General features: G+C 51.7%; 1 protein-coding gene across 1 annotated transcript in view; it reads right to left on the minus strand.

The window, feature by feature from the left end:
* Positions 1-271: 271 nt before the first annotated feature.
* The window catches only part of NOC2L (NOC2 like nucleolar associated transcriptional repressor), a 51,188-nt gene continuing 34,008 nt past the window's right edge, over positions 272-17,451 (minus strand). The window contains exons 16-19 of the mRNA XM_063353929.1: positions 16,123-16,236; positions 10,619-10,754; positions 3,317-3,460; positions 272-726 (exon numbers count right to left, since the gene is read on the minus strand). Coding sequence (XP_063209999.1) covers positions 581-726; positions 3,317-3,460; positions 10,619-10,754; positions 16,123-16,236 — 540 coding nt within the window. The 3' untranslated portion in view covers positions 272-580. The remainder of the gene's footprint in view (positions 727-3,316; positions 3,461-10,618; positions 10,755-16,122; positions 16,237-17,451) is intronic.

Consider the following 17,451-nt stretch of genomic DNA (forward strand, 5'->3'; position numbering starts at 1 on the left):
TTCTCCAGCTTGACTGAACTGACTGAGCGGCTTCCGACGTTACCGATAAAGGCTTCCACTTGCAGTGAAGATATGAAGCTCTGAAACACCCTGTACAATCCCTAACCACGTCTTGGCAGAAGGGAGGGCTTTGGTGAGGGCCCCAGAGGAAAATACGGGGCCACGTGGGTGGTTGGCTGGACAGACAGGAGGACCCTTAGACAAAAGAACGTGTCCTTCCCCTTGGTCAGCTCACTTGCGCTCCAGCAGCAGCTGAAACTGAACCCTGTGCTATTTAAAGCAGCAGATTTTAATGAGGGCTTTTTATTACCTATCCTGAGCAGTTTTACTGGCTTTGACATGGCCACGATTTTACTGTTAACAAAAACATAACTGGTAGAAAAAGCTTGAGAGTCCAAGTAGCGTCTCTGCTGCGTCACTGAGAAAGTCCTCGGCGGCACCTGGGGGTGGCTTCCCACCCTCCGTGCTCCCCAGCTCTTACCACCTCTTTGAGACCCAGCTACAGGCACCGGAGGCTGGAGATCCAGTACCCAGCAGCTCTGGAGGGGACAGGCTTGGAGGGGGGTGGTCCTGAGGGTGCTCAGTCCTCATCAGAGAAAGCCAAGTCCTCCACAATGTCCTCTTCTCCTTGGGCCAGCTGTTCGAGGTCAGATCGTGACATCCCGCGAGTGCCGTTCCTCTGCTTCTGTGACCCTTGGGAAACCCCAGCAGCTTCCTTGTCTTCCTCTGTGGGTGGAAAGAGTGAGAGGTGTAAATCCTGCTTTACTGGGAGTGAGAGTGAGGCGAGTCCAGGCAACTCATTGCTAATTAATCCCAGACACTCATTAATTTATTGGCGCCACTGCAGCTCCCAGATAGCGGTAGGAGAGTGCTGCGGGGTGCTCGGTACGGCTCTGGCTCTGAAGTACTTGTGGGGAGAGGAGAGGAGGCCTAACTCCTGTTGTGCCTGAGGCAGAAATGCAAAGTAAGACCTGGGGGGCAGGAGGCAGGTGGTGCCTCCAAACCGTCCGCCTTCCCAGCTCCGGTCAGTCTTCCTGGCTGGAGACGGCAGGCTGGGCAGGCAGAGCTGCGAGAACGGAGCCCTCGTAGGTAACTGCAAGACTCTCAAATGCAAGACTAGCCCCAAGCTCCCTCCTTTTTGAAATGGTGTTTTAATAGTGGGGAACCGAAGTGAGAACGGGTTTCTAGGGGCTGTGCAGGACTGTATGTCCTCATTCCCAGTGCCCCTCCCTCTCATTCCAAAAGTGTGGCTTCATCTTCCTACACCTTGCTTCCAAAAGGGACCCCGCAGACCATCCTTCTTAGGCTCTACCAGCAAAGCATCTGCTCAGCACCAGTTCCTACCTCTGGTCCTACGCCCACAGCCTCTCACAGGTTGTGGAGGGCGGCAGCAGCGGGACATGGCTGCCTCGCCCTCCTTGGCGCTCCCTCCATCAGCCATCCAGCTCTGCCCCTTCGGCCCCCTCGCCAAAAAGGACGAAAAGCTACCTCTGTCTGCCCGGATCGGGCTGGATGCTCACTCCAGGTCACGGCTTTCAAAACCGCCCTGGTGACAGCAGAGCATCAGGACCACACAAGTGCCTCTCCAGGGCGCCGAGAGCATGTGCCGAGCTCTCCCCTAAGGCTCCGGCTGCCGGAGGGTGGGAAGCTGTCACGGGCACAAGCTCCTCGCTGTCCCATTGCCCGACCCGGCTGCATGCCATGTGTGTTTTGGTAAAAAGCACAACAGGAAGGCTGGGCACACAGAGCTTAAGACTTGGGAGGGGCGGATCTGCCTGTCTGCCCCGCCTGATCGATGTCTGAAAAAGTGCCATAGGCCAGGAGCACCCGGCCCTGAATGTCGCTCCCGCTACACCAGTATCCAGGCACTAAGAGACTCTGCTGGCTCCACGCCACGCTCCTACAGCCCAACGCGAAGGAAGCTGCCACTAGGGGTGAAGGAAGGGAGGCTCGGGGTTCCTGCTCCCCCAGACACGAAGGAAGGGTGCGATTCCTTCAGCTTGTCTGAGTGCTCCCGTAGGCAGAGAGGGAAAACACTCCCTCTTTATCCTTTACAGCATTGTCAGAACATGCATCAAATACCCATCTATTCTCGGCGCCGAGGTTTGGGTGTGCATGCCAAGCCACAGCCATCTGCCATGCTAAATCAGTCGGATTTTGCTCTCACTTGGACTCTTTCCCCCTTCCTGCTCCCCAAACTAGTAAAGAAGCCTGCACACAGGCGCTTTTGTGGCTGTTCCCACAACCACACATCACACCCAACGGCATGCCGAGGAGCAGAGCCTTGGCTCTCTCATACAAAGGCCTAAGCAAGTGGCACACAAAAGCCAGCAAAGGAACACCACAGCAGCCAGAGCCCCTGGCAGGCCCAGCTTCCGTCTGCTCGCTTCGCAGAGGGACTTGGCAGACACAGGCAAGACTGAGCCGACCGTGGTTCGCGGCACTGTCGGGGTGCCGAGCAGGCTCTGGCGCTGCCCGTGGCTCCGTGCAAGGGATGGAAGGGGAAGATACTCTCTCCTCAGCTGAGACAAAGCCTGGCTTGGCGTCTAGCACAGCCCTGGTGACACAGCCGTCAGCTTTCTCCAGGAGCCATTCAGACAGCCGTTCATCTGGCCTGTGAGGAGTGCGCTGAACTGGTGGCCTCTCACGCTGACGCCCACCGCTCTTACCCGTTCTGTCTCTGGGCAGCAGCTACTGACTGGCAGACGTGATCGCGACCACGCAGAGAGCGAAGCCAGTGGTTCTAGCAGGGTCTGTACCCACCCTGGCAAATACCGCTGCTTCAGTGCAGAAACCCCAGATGACCCCTACCAGTCCTGCCCTGGGAGGAGCTGTTGGGAAGCAGCAGCTAAAGGGTTATCCCGGTGCGGCACCCCATACCCCAGGCACCGCTCAGATGAAAAGCAAAGTGCACCCTCCACACCCCCACGCATGTGTAACCTGTGGAGAGCCTTGAAGCGAGGTTTCTGTACCCTGGTGGGGTGGGCTGTACTTCAAGAGTTTGTTTGAGCCTCTCTGCAGGAGGCCCCTGAAAAGAGATGAAAGGGACGGGTGGCTTGTTAGAGCAAGGCCTGCAAAGACCTTAACCCTTTCGCTCTCGTCGCAGTATAAACTCTGAACCGCCAAGTCTCCCTGTCCGGGGCGTGTGTGTGTGTGTGTGTACGAGTCCCTCCTGGCACCCTGCAGCTCAGAACAGCAGCACAGCAAGAAAAGAGGAGACGGTTCCTTTGTAGGGCAGCCCCCAGAATGCAAAGGAGCCTTCAGCTACCAGTGCTGTCAATAATTCCCTTCCCCTTCGCCCAGCTGCACTACTTACCATCTGAATCACTGTCGTCTTCCTCCACTTCTTCCTCGTCCTCCTCGATTTCATACTTTCCTTCTTCTTCATCATCATCCTCGCCATACTCCTCGCTGCTTGCTTCTGAACTGTCGTCTGACGCCTGCTTGCTTTTGGCTTTACCTGCAAGTATTTTTACTGTGTAAATGGAAACATAAAGAGCAGCACACGAGCACATGTGCAGGTGGTATGTGCAGAGGGCAAAGTACTCTCATCCCAAAATTCATCCTCAGGAGCACACACTAAAAGGGAAAATTACCATATTTCTCCAAAAGCCATGTCCCTTTGCACTAGAGGCCAAGAGAAGAATGCATTTCTTTTCAGAGGCCAGGAAGGCCAGGACACAGAGAGGCAGAGAAATCCCCTCAGAAGCCCATAGCAGGGTTTTACTGCTAAAACCTGGGATTTGCTGCTACCTGGTATTTACGGAGCACCACCGGCGCAGCACCCAAGCGTCTGTCATGAACCTGTCTGCCCTGCTCAGAGAGACATGAAAGCCAGGAGAGGAAGACAGACAGAAGAGTACAATGAGAAGAAATGGGCCTACTGAACAGACACGAGAAAGGAGAAGGAGTCAGTCACAAAGCTGAGAGCAGAGAGGGGCTGGTTCCACTGAGCAATAGCGCCTGCGTATTCCCACCTCCACCCCTCCATGGTTATGTGCGACTGGAAACAGGGGTAGACTCTCGTTCGGGGCATCCTCGTAAATATCTCTTAGGTTTATTCCCTCTGTTAGGCACAAGAAAAAGGTCTAGGAATAGATATTGCTGCAAATTCCCTTTGCAGATGGCCAGCCAGGTCCCAGGGAGCCTGGGAGGAAGCATTAAAATCCTCTGGGTGCTTGGCCTGTGGGAAAATCGTCTGCCTCTGGAACCAGGTTTCTTTCACTCAGGTTGAGTTCACGCCAGGGGAGGAGTGCTTCTCCCCTCTCCCTCCTCGGGACAGTGTGAGTCACCGGGCATTTAAATCATAGAATACAAATTCTGTACAGAGGGAGAAGAACCAGCTGCTTCTTGCCCCCCTCCAGCCACCCCCCCCCGAGCTAAGCCCAGCTCAGTGCTGCCGGCTGCCTGCCCTTGCTTACAAAGCTGCTGAAGCAGCTATTTATTCACACTTCAGACTCTCTGCTTGGAAACTGCCTGCCCATCTTTCTCACGTTGTGAATCTTGGGCCCCCACCGTGGCATCTATTTTTTTGCCCCATGCTCGCTCCTCAGCAGCTGACCAAATGTTACTCACTGAGCTGGATACAGAGCCATGAATAAGCCGGCTGCCAGCATTCCCAGCTCCCCGCCATCACCCGGCTCGCCCTGCTCTCACCCATCTGTCAGCTCTGCCAGCATCCAGCGTCTGTGCCATTGCCCCCCCGAGGGATCGGAAGCTACATCTCACGGACGGAGCTCTCTGGGGCACCCGCAGCCATGCGGAGAGCACCGGCTCCAGAGGAGATGGATTGCAGCGCTGCTCGCTGCACCACATCATATTGACAGGCACCTGAGCAGCTCGGGCAACAACCGAGGGGGGCACGCTCTCATCCATCAGGCAGCGCTAGCAAAAGCACCGACAGATCCAGCCATCAGCTCATCTGAGAGCACGCAGAGAAACCAGCTGTGGGTAAGAATTGGGTATCGGGTCATTCCCGTGAGCTACGACATGGGCAGCAGGCCCCTAAGGGGAATTTACTGAACTTCTCCAGCCTCCTGCTCCCCTCCCCTAGGCTCGGCCCCTGCCTCCCCTTCCACCGGTGCATACACACAGAGGTCCCAACAGCCTTCACGCAGAATCCCAGAACGGTGGGGGTTGGAAGGGAGACCTCTGGAGATCATCCAATCCCACCCCGTGCCAGAGCAGGGTCACCCACAGCAGGTGGCACAGGAACGCGTCCAGGCGGGGTTGGAATGTCTCCAGTGACGGAGACTCCCCCACCTCTCTGGGCAGCCTGTGCCAGGGCTCTGCCACCCTCACAGCAAAGAAGTTCCTCCTCATGTTGAGATGGAACTTCCCATGGTCAAGTTTGTGCCCGTTACCTCTTGTCCTGTCTCCAGGCACCACTGAGAAGTGCCTACCCCATCCTCCTGACACCCACCCTTTAAGTATTTATAAGCGTTGATAAGATCCCTCCTTGGTCGTCTTTTTTCCAGACTGAAAAGACCCAAATCCCTCAGCCTTTCTTCATAAGAACTCAAACTTCCATCTCCTGAGGCAGAAGCATATATCAGCAAGACTCCAGAAGACAATGCTCCAGTTAACCAGGGCTGCTCCCCTCTTCCTCCTCCTTCTGCCCCTAGATCCTCAAGCCGACAGCCCACAGCAGGAATTTTGCCACTGAGAAGGGCCGTGATTATTCTGCTAGGAAATGAAAATGTCTGACCTCTCCTTCCACACCCCCGGCCCCCACCGGTCTGGCATTAAATTGATGTAATATGATTACGTGAGGGATAAATGAAGAAACCTGTTCAAGTTCATTAGAGGCACACCAACACCTAATGTGGACAGATCACTCATTACAGGCAGGCCCGGAGAGACGCTGCAGCCACACTCCCTTCTCGCTTTTAATTGCCTCATGACGAGGCAGTCCAGCACCTCTTTCTAAGCCATTAATAATTTCCAGGAGCAGCCGCCTTTCCTCCCAGAGATGTGTCAGCTGGTAAATGAGAGGAACGCATGAACTTCCCCACCCCCACCAGCAACACCACAGATTGATCAAATCCACTCTCTTTCCTCCCCGTCTCCCAGCTCTTTCCGCCCTTGCCTGCTCAGGGGTCCCTGAAATGTCCAAACTTGTTTCTCTCCCCTCTTCAGACCTTGCAGAGACCCAAGCGAGGGAGTCTCTCCTGCCTGCCAAATGCTTTCTCGGTTCCAGAGGGCAGCTTGTCTTGATGCGATGGAACTGTTTGCATTCGCCACCTTTCCTGCCCCCCCGGGGCGGATGCTGGGGGTCTGCAATCCCGCTGAAATGAGCAGGCAGCTTTCAGCTCCACCTGCACAAGGCAAGAGTAGGGGGAACCTTCCTCAGATCCGCGAGATTAAACAAATGCCTGCAAATTCACCGCTTTCCTTCCTTTTCCTGTGCAGCCCTATCTGCTGCACGCACCAACACGCCGCTTGCAATTTATTCCCTGCTGTGGCTGCACCACAGCCAGGTGTAGACCAAAACAAAGCCACTAGGAACAGACAGCCAGGAGGCAGCGTCGCCTTGTTAGAAGGACACGTGAACTCCAAGTCCTGTCTCAAACCCCACTCCAGCTGTGCTGAGACATCCCTCCCTCTCCTGCCTCAATTATTGCACCCGAATTTTTCGTATTGACTCACTGAGCGGGAGGCCAGGCAGCAGCACCTCCCAAACCTGATCTCGGTTGAGGTCTCCCAGAGCAACACAAGATGCACCAACAGGCAGCTAACCAGCGCTCCCAACCTCCGGGAGCGGATACGGATTTGTGCAGATGAACTTACTGACCGACGTCCAAAGAACTGTCTACCACCCTCTCCGTTCTTTCAGGAGATCCTAAAAGAAACAGAAGTGCCAGTACTGACAGAGAAACCCAAAGAGACTTCTATACACGTGACACCAGACACAAAAACGTCAGTTATTGCCAGTCTCACTAGGATTCAGAAGAGATTCATTCATTGTTGGATTCGACAAGGCCTGACAAGTGAGAATGAAGATTCAGATGGGTGGGAGGCTTTTTCCACCAGGGACCTGTGGCCTATTGCAAAGGCTGAAGGCGGGGTTGGGACTCAGGAACGAAGAGACTGAAGACCTGCAAAGCTTACGGAGCTAGGAAAAAGGCTGCTGCTGTCAAAGATAAATGGCTCATCACGGTTTTGGCTGCTGTGAGGCTGCTAAGGCTAAGGTAAGGAAGGATCAGAGAGCTTAGCTACTGCTGGGTCCTGCAGGACGAAGAAGAAGGCCTGGGCCAAGGGGAGCGGATGGCCTGCTATCAGCCTTTCATCTCTGGCCTAATGCAAAACTGGGGGTGGGATTCAGACGAAGACAGGCTTATGCCTGGATCCTACACGGTCCATTAAAGCAGGCTGATGATGCAGCTAGCACAGGAGGCTGATCAGCCAGTTCAGTGGGCAGTAGGCTTAAAGAAGAAAATAATTGTTTATTTCAAACAGCATCTAAGTTAAAGTTGTGGCATGTCTTACTGTGTTACCAGAGGATGCTGTGAAAGCCACATTAACAATGAGGATCAGACACAACCAGGGAACCAAGAGATTCATCAGTGGATATTAAATAAAATGGCCTCTCTGCAATCCTCAGTTCAGAACATCTCTAAGCTGCTGATCACCCCGTAACCCCCCCTGCCCTGAACGTGCTTTTTCCTCTTCCCTGGTGTATCGATATACGGCAAGAGCACTGGAGGTGTTTAACTTACACCAGAATCTCTATACACCTGCCTGTAACCCCTCTCCTCAACACGTTCAATCACAGCCCAGCCCTGGAGCTGAAAGGTAGGAAGACTCAAGGCTTCCATTCCCAGAGCAGGGAGGGCGTACCTCACCAGCCCCATCTCTTTCTGCCCACATCTGGAAGTAGTGTTGTGTCAGAAGGGCTGATCTGCTCCAATGAGCTTCCCAGGTTCCCACAGCACATCAGTGTCATAGTTACTTTCATAGCACCAACCTGTCTTGGATCAGGTCACTCCCTGTCACTTTTCAAGGAGGTCAGCATCACTGGGCATTCTCTGCTATATTTATTGCTTTCCCACCATATTTCTTGTTTTCTTCTCCCAGAAAGTCCCTCCAGGGCAGTCTTATCTCCCTGCCCAGATTTCTGCCACCCGCTGCTCAACATGTCTCTCTTGGAAGTAGTTTGAGGCTGATGAACCAAAGTCCTTCCATTGTTCCAGACCCTCCCTTTTGCCTTATTTGAGGAGAGAAGATTGCTATGCCGTCAAACCTCACAGGTAAAGAAGCGAATACACAGGCCACGGCAGCTGCAGGGCCTCCCAAATCCCCTTGCATCTGGCCACCCGGTAGAACAATGGCCACAGAGACAGGGAACTGCAGCACTGGCTTCTCCGACTTCCATCCGCAGCCAGCCCTGACAGTTACTGAATGCAGAGCGCGGCTGGGAACATCTCACACCCCACACAGAGTAGGAACAAGAGCTCATTGTATGCATCTCCCAAGACACAGGCGCTTTTCCCAGCCTCCCTGTTCCCTGTCCCTTTCCCACTGTGGAGTCACACCATTGCCTGGAGGGGACTTCACCCTACGCTACAGCACAGACCCAGGGCTCCGCTGTCTCCACCCGGCGCCTCAGGATCCATGGTGGGGCTGAGCACAGTCGCTCCTTGAGATGCAAGCTGCCTTCAGGGCCCGTTGCCTCCCTCCAGAAAACACCCTACTAAGAACAAAAGCTATAGAGAGGCAGCTGACCCAGGAATGTTGAAAGGCAAGGCCCATGACTGACACTGCAGCGCTGATGAGTGCTCAGCGACCAGATACCGCAGACCAGATACCGCAGCTGTGGGACCCATAGACACAGAGCAGGGAGAGCCCTTAGATGTCACGTGGAGCTTTGTCCTCATTTGCACTCTCTTCGCAATATATGTCAGCCCCTTAAAGCTGCCAAAGAACCTCATGGACAGATGTCACAAGCACATGAAGAGGGGGAAAAGCCAGGCCTAACGAGTAGATGGCAAACCTGTATATTCAGCAGGTTTCTACAGTGCGCAGACAAGCACCACAAACAAGGTAGAAGCTGTGTGCATGAGGTGCCAGACAGACAACTGCCGGAGACCTTGTACTGTATCATCAGTAACTTCCATCACAGACGTGCCTCGTTAGGGTCCCAGTGTACACCCAGAAGTCCATCAGTCCAACAAACCTCCCAAGTGTACATAAAGTCCGCTCCTGTGAGGCACAGGAAGGGACCCTGGGTTTCCCTGGCTCCCAGCAAACCTGCCTTCCGAACTGCAGTTATCAACTGCCTTTTCCGAAGCCACTGGGATTCTTCTAAGGCACTGACTCATCTAGCAGGCAGGACAACCCCAGATCTCAAGGATATACCTCTGCAAATCACGTTGATGTCACACTGATCTCTCAATACCTTGGTGGGTTATGTGCTCTCTTTTGCTCTCCTCCCATTCTTTGCCAGGTCACCTACAAAAATCCACTGACTTCAACCTCAAGCTATCAAACAAGAGTTTTGCAACCTTCTCTTCCTCCTCTGTCACAGATGCCTGTGAGGAAGACAACGCTCATTGGTTCTGTGGTAAGTCTCAAGATTTATCCACACGCCTTACGATGTGCACAACAAACTAGGACTTCATCCGTAGATTAAATCTCCAAACAAGAAAACGCTGTATTCCTGCAAGTCGCCCTGCCGTATGAATGACAACGCATTTAGAAAAACCTGCGATAACACAAACATTCCAAATTACAAAAAGAACATCTAAGTTTTTCCTCAAACTCTGTGGTGAACTTCTCAGGCAGGTTCCACAATTTACTGTGGCCCCCTCGTGGTCACAGCCAGAGAGTGACATCACTCCATTTTCTCTAAAGGCTCCAGACTTTCTTGGCTTGTCAAGAATACTTGCTACATCAGTCACTATGAAACAGATAAATCGGAAGCGCATGCAAAGAGAGGATAACCATCAAAGATCCTTGTTCTGGTAGCCAGCCCCTATGATAGCTACTGTTTGAATGACATACACGGCAAAGAGCCAGCACGCTGTCAGGTAGAACAACATTCTTAACTCTTCTTACATAGGTGAGGAAACAAAACGTGGATTTCTGCACCTCCACTTACGGTGCAAAAAGACAGCAAACACTTTTATGTTCTCCAAGGTGAGGCTTCAGCTCAGAACCTGCACAGGTTATAAGCACCAGAAGGAGAAGCCACTCTTTGGGAATTACAGTATGAACCGTGGCTGCTACCTTGAACCGCCTTTGAAAGCAGGGTCTGCATTCAGCCAGAGTTCTTGGGCTGTCAGGAGGAGGTCAGCGTCTGTGACAAAAGGAAGGTGCTAAGGGGAGGAGAGAGCACGGGTTATGCACAGAAAAAGACTAATGCAGGACTAAGGCTTTAAAATGAGCTGGAGTGACAAAGCAGGAGAGGGAGAGAAAGATAAAAGCCTTCCAACTATCTTCTGCCTGTCACTTTAAAAAGCTTCTAAAAGCCATCATTGTCCTGTGCTCTCTCTCCCTAACCATGTATCTTTGAATGGAAGATGGACAGGATGCACCCCCGCTTCGGGCAGGGCCGTACTGACCCACATCATACAGAATTCTGGACAAGGAGAATGTATGCCCAGCACCAGCCCCATACCTTTTATAGGGAATCCAACATTCTCCTCATCAGAGTCACTGTCCAGGTCAAAGAGGTCCTTGAATTCCTTCTTATCTTCTTCCTTGTTTTCATTTTGCTTCCTACGCTTGATTTCTGGGAAGTTCAAGTCTTCAAGCTGGAAAAAACCAAAACCAACAGTAAGAATAACCTTAATTTGTACTTTTAAACATAAAATGCTGAGCTTGGCTTCGCCCAGTGTGTGCAAGCCCTGCTGCCAAGAACAGTTGGGTCTGTCTGCTGCCAACCAGGGCAGCAACGGAGAGATTTGTACGTCAGTTAGAAAGGTGAATGATACATGCAAAGCACCACTGCTCTATTGATCTTTACCTAATAAACTACTTTTGCTAATGGGCCATCTACTGCTGGTATCTTAGCACAGATAAAAATGTAAGACATCCACGACAAGCTGGCTGTCCTGCATCTCTGGGCTGAAAGCCGCGCAGACCTTGTGAGCTTGGGCAGCCAAGCACAGTCAAGCCAGACCGTGCTGGTCACCTCTGAAGTAGCAGTTTTCCACCGACACCAAAAGCTGCGACAGCTATAGCAAAGGCACTGTCTTTTTGGCTGCACATTTCAGCACAGTTAAATGGCAAGGTGCTGAAGATGCTTAAGGTCTGTCCGCACCACGGCTTCCCCGGTTGCTAGCCCTTATGGAGATCAATGGGCCAAGAGCCTTGCTGCTGCAGACAGCCAATATCAATGCCATTAAGTACTTGCAATTGACACCACCTCACTGCTCTTTACACCTCTCCGGAGGGGGATTAGGGGGAGGATTTACTTGCAAGGGCTCAGGCCAGCAGGGCAAAGATAATCAGAATGCAAATTAAATCCCAAGTGCTCTCTGAACATCAGCTGCCCGCTGCCCGTGCCCGGCTGCACACCTCCTGGGAAGCACTCATGCATTAGCACACATTAGCTTGCTTGGAAACATTCGCCCCGCGAGTAATAACTCATTTGCTCTCTCCCACCCGTCAGACCACCCCTCAACACACTCCCCTCTGACCACATCCACTTCAACCCTCCCGTGAGCTTCCCCCAGCGGGAACGGCAGCAAAGCACAGTCTGTACAGAAAAGCAGCTCTCAGCGGAGAAGAGTGAGAGAACGGGGACGGGGCGGGGGGAGAGACAACGAGAGACACCGAGACGCACATTTGCTCCTGCAGCCAATTCCAGCAATTTCTCCCAGCCTGTTTCACTGTTATGGTCCCCAGCTGGGCAATATTGATTCCGGGAGCTGAGCACTTACAAGCAATAACCTGCAGCTCCAGGATGGAAAGTCAGAAGCTGGCCAGAGAAGGGGAAAGGGGAGCAAATCACCAACAACCATTGGCAGGGTCCTAATTTTAAATCATCTTCCCACCTGCTCTGCTCTGCTATGAGATGCCTCTCCTTCCTCTGGCCCTGCAGAGATCTGCTGGGCTCTCTCTGTGCTGGAAGATGCTTGAAGAAACCAGCACACAACTGGCTTTCCAAAGAGCAGTTGCTGCATGCCAGAGAAGAGACTTGGGAAGCAAAACGCAGCAAGAGCAGCAATCCAGAGTCACCGTCCAACGACTGCCCTCAGCTGACCTAATGACATCCCCTTTCCTAGGGCAGTTATATGCTCCTGCAAGCTCCAGCGTGGGGCAGGGGAGCTGCCAGGGTGAAAACGTTTTCCTTAGCCCCTACCAGTTCTGGTGGACAAGACAGGCTCATGCTTCACTCCTCTCATCTGTTCTGGCATGTAACTTTACAGAGAGTGGGAGGGCAGAGAGAGATGCTCCAGAAATACCAATTCAGTAAGAGGCTCCAGAAATAAAACACAAAGGTCTCAGAAGCTAAAATAAACCAGCAGCTAATGCTTCCAACCCAGCATTAGGCTATGATCACAGACGCAGTCCCTGTTACCTGTTCCCTTTCAGTTTATACAGTCCTTGCCTCTAAAAGTGCCTCAGCCAGGTCACGCTGCCATCATCCCAGCCTCGGGGAGAAGCACCGGCGCTTCCTGCAGCCCAAGACCCGGACCACGATGTCCTCCCTCAGTAGCTCCATGTGGGTCAAGGCCTCTCATGTCCCATAGATGGTCACTCCAACAGGTACTGGGAACTGTACCCTGTGGCATGCCATCGGTATGACATGCTGAGCTCACTCTGGCAGTCTCCCAGTCACAGGCAGCACCTTTGGGCCCTCTTCTACCTGCAGAGTCCCTGCCTGGCAGCACTGGTAGCAATGACTCTTCAGCAGCAGTTAAACAGGAGTCCAGCATTGCCTAACTAGGAAATAGTTGAGGTTGAAAGTGTCACAAACAGAAGCAGAATCCCAGTTTTGACAACAAACAACTGCTGCATCAACTGCCCAAGTCCCTGTTGGCTTGTCCTGTTCTCCGTGACCCCGGTCACTTTTACTGCTCAGCAGCAGTAAATGAAATGCAAAAATCATGGAACACATCACTTAGTAGGCTTGAAGTGCTAATGGGGCTGTGTATGAGTAAAATGTCTCACATACATGATGTGGAACAGTTTTCTCCAATTCTCCAAACTTCTCCAATTCAAGGGAGCAAAGGAGAGAGACTTATCTGAACATTGCGAAAAATTTCTCCAGTATCCTGTGCAGGGCACGTAACAGGCTGTTAGTTGGGACTTCTCTGTATTTTCATACTGCTTAGGAGAAGTCCCCATTTCCACAGGCAGCCTACGGTTTTGGGTGACATGAGTACCGGTTGAACTCAACCTGAGCGTATTAAAAGGGACCTGGTGTTGAATCATGCTGAGTTGTGCTACCTCCAACTTTCTGAGACTCCACAGGAGCGCCTTCAAGATGGGCACCTCAAAACAAAGGCACCAGAAAACCCTACAGGCTGCAGAGTGATCACAAAGCAAAGGCATGAAGCTTGCACCGAGCCACAGCTCACAGATACAGCCTGTGTTCATCACACAGTAGCAATAATTAGGTAATTTGGGGACCAGTCTTTTAATCCCCAGCTAGAGGGTTACTAGCTACTGAGTCTCACGAAGCCGATTAGTCTACATCCCATTAAAAACCATTGGGAAAAGCAAATGGAATGGGCAGACGGGGTCAGCGTTGTTACAGAAGGCAAGCTGCAGCTCATACCAGCTGAGAGCCAGGCTGATTTTTTTCTGTTATTATTTCTTCCCCCCAATGGCTGCTAATGGGACATGGATTTTCCCAGCCCTAATGGGCCTCATGGTGTTCACTCTCCTGCTGGGGCTCACAATGCTGCATCATTAAGCTAGCAGTCCCCACCGAGAGAGACAACAGCCCCATTCACCAAGCAAAGATGTCAGGCAGCCACAGGCCCTTCGGAGAGCTAACTCTAAAGTCTGTCTCTCTCTCTGCAGCTTATCTGTTCAGCCCACTTTCTCCAAGAGAAAACAAGTCCCTGTCACTGCCCTTCAGACTTCCCCTAGTTTCAGAAGTCACCCCCTTGAGCCTTGCCATAGGAAAGCAATCCCCCTCAAGGGAAGCGTTCCACCTCAGCTGGTCCTGGCTACCCCAAGGAGTTTCAGCTCCCCTCCTCCCTTTAAAATGAGATGGGGGGTCGTCTACACCGAGGGCTGATCTCTCCCCTTGTGCCAGCTGCTTCTGTGCCAGGAAAGTGTCAGCTCACACCAGCAGGGTCAATTTTGGGCAAGAGCTTAGCCCCACTCACAGCTCCCCCTCCCCAATTTCCTTTCTGTAAAGGCCACATTCTCTTGCTGGGTTTGCCCAGAACACGAGTGTGCCTTTTGTTCCCTCTGCGCGGCTGCCCCAGGGAATTCCAGCCTCCTTTCCTTATCTCAGGCTAGTATACGATACCGAGCATTTCTAGGATCTCCCAGGTCTTCTACTGCGCTCTGGGACTTGGCTCAGAGCCAATCATCCTCATGTCCCATCGATTATTTTAATTGTTCCCCACCATACGCTGGAGACACCAATTATATCTATTTCCTGCTCCCTGGCCAAGAGCCTAGCTCAGCCACTTTCATTGCATTAGCATCGAGACAGCTTTCCTTTAGACTCCTAATGCAAACAAGCTCCCACCCCCCCGGCTCTTCTGCATCCCAGAGCACAGTGCCATGAGGACTGGCCAAGGAGCCTTCCCTTGGGCAGGAGATGTGGGAAACGGCAGCCTGAGCACTTCTGTCCAGACAGCAAGTCCCACCTCACAACCAGCCTCCCCCACACGGGTGAAACGAGAAAGTGCAAAACAGAACTCATCTCTGATGTTCCCTTTGCTAAGAGAGGCATCTTCCCCCCCTCACTTTCATGCAAATTTAGGTTTTAGACTGGCAATCCAGCCACGTTCTGCAGAGATGGAAAAAGGGCTAAAGGCCTCCACGAGCTCAACACACTCTGATTTACTATCAGGAAAGCAAAGCAATTTGCAAGAAACAACGCAAACTGCCCAATGTAAAGTGCCCCAACACACAGAACAGGAACTGTGTGTACAGTCTAAACTTCGAAACTACATCACATGCTTGTTCCAAAAGTAACGTCCACAATACAGCTACTGCCCCAGTTGCTCAGAGACAATCGAATCTGGTACCCAACCTCCCCCTGCCGGTACACGCAATCGCTCTGTCCCTACTGTCTTCAGCTTCCTAGTCTTGAATTACAAAGGCTGCTGCTGTACCAACGCGTCTTGAGCAGCGTGAGCCTTAATAATGACAGAAGGAAATTTAACCTAGCATTCCTTCACCCCGCCTCACCTACCCTCTAACTTGGGCATATGAACAGGCTCCAGGCAGGGGACACAGAAGTTGCTCCTAGAAATCCCAGCAAGACAAATCCGCAGGGAGCTGAATCACAGAATCACAGAATAGTTTGGTTGGAAGGCACCTTTAAAGGTCATCTAGTCCAACGCCCCCTGCAATGAGCAGGGACATCTTCAACTGGATCAGGTTGCTCAGAGCCCCATCCAACCTGACTTTAAATGTTTCCAGGGATGGCACATCTACCACCTCCCAGGGCAACCTGTGCCAGTGTTTCACCACCTTCATCGTAAAAAATGTATTTCTTGTATCTAGTCTAAATTTATCCTCTTTTAGTTTAAAACCATTACCCCCTTTCCTATCAGGCCCTGCTAAAAAGTTTGTCCCCATCTTTCCTGTAGGCCCCCGTTAAGTACTTAGAAGGCCACAATAAGGTCTCCCTGGAGGCTTCTCTTCTCCAGGCTGAATAATCCCAACTCTCTCAGCCTGTCCTCATAGAAGAGGTGCTCATTTTTGTGGCCCTCGTCTGGACTCGCTTCAATAGATCCATGTCTTTCCTGTGCTGAGGGGCTTCAGAGCTGGACGCAGTGAAGACACCGGCTAGGCTGCCGTCCAGCCACACTCCTGCTCTTTCCAAAAACGCCCAGCCTATGCACTCACACAGCTCAAACTAATTTCAGCTCACACCAGTGGAGCCGGTTTTGAGCAGCCATCATCCTGCTGCCAGGACATGGCTCTCCTGGCTTCCCATAGCACAGATGACGTTCAGTAAGTTAGACATTTCATTCTTACTCTTTCTTTGCCGCTGATTTCCAGTTGTATCTCCTTCTCTCTTAGCTTCTTCCACTGAGTATAATACTTGGTCAGAGGTGTTCCCTCCTCTTTGACCTGCTTCTCCCATTGTTCCTGTGGAGAGAGGGGGTGCAAAGTTAAGAAAGGTTCTCAAAGCAGTTTTCCAATACAACTTTGGCAAACACAGAGAGTCAAGAGCAGAGGTTAAGACCCTTTCCCAAACCACCTTTTCCCAGCTTCTGGGTAGGAAATTGGCAACCATGACTAAGAATGCAAGCAGGACTAAGTCTGAATTCAGGCACAGGCCTTTAAGCAACTACTGAGTCAGGAGTGGTGTGACTGACAACTCTCCTTAGGTAAAGCAATGCCCGGGCACTGCAGGGAAATTAAAGAAAGTCAAAAGATGAAATGGGACAGGCTGGCTAATGCAACAGCTTGCCTATGCGATAGCAAAGCACAGGATACCAATGGCACTGAAGGACAGCATAAAGTCCTCAAAAAAGGAGCATCTATATGGTGGTGTATAAGATGCTTTAGCTTATGGAAGATCACCAAATTTTCTCAGTGTGGTGGCCTGAAACATGGGTTCCCAGATTCCTATTTCTCCCTTCTAGAAGAGCCCTGATTCTCAGAATTGCTGAGGCTCTCCTAAAATCAGCTCAATGCCTTCTGGGATCCACGACTACTATCTTGGCCTTGAACGTTCACTCCTACTCTAGCTCTAGTGAGAAGACACTGACACAGAAGTCAAGTCAGATGATGCAGCCTACTGTAATGAAAAAGAAATTACTTCAACTGAAACCTGAAGATAGGAATCCCAGGGACAGATCAGAGGATCTATCAGGACACCATTTTCCTCCTGCTTCTTCAATGGAGGCATTTGATCACCTGCTCAGTTCTTGCTTTTTAATTCAGAAAAACCTCATGCAAGCATTTACAAGACCGAAGTACCAAAGGTGTCTGATTGCCTGTTCCCCCCGTTCTATAGCCAAGTGTTTATTTTTGAAACAAACATTCCCCTGCAGGGTCTTGGACTCATCCCAACCTTGAGAGAGGGAAGCACGAAGAAGTGCCGAACCTGTTTCTGCTGTCCAAGCAGGGAGAATCAGGAGGTGCAAACACCGTAAGTGGTGGGAAGCAAATTAAACAGTTAAACATTCTTTTACGCTTCCATCATTTGGCATGTTAGTGCCGAAAGAGGGGTGGTGGTATGTCCTATTAAAATTCATTCTTCTTAACCTGCCAACATCTCTTTAACTTAAAACCCACGCAGAACTGTACCTGTTAAGTGGCTTACCACGGTGCCCAAAGGCTCTGCGTTACCCCACA

The sequence above is a fragment of the Chroicocephalus ridibundus genome, chromosome 16, assembly GCF_963924245.1.
Source record: "Chroicocephalus ridibundus chromosome 16, bChrRid1.1, whole genome shotgun sequence".
Classification (NCBI taxonomy): domain Eukaryota; kingdom Metazoa; phylum Chordata; class Aves; order Charadriiformes; family Laridae; genus Chroicocephalus; species Chroicocephalus ridibundus.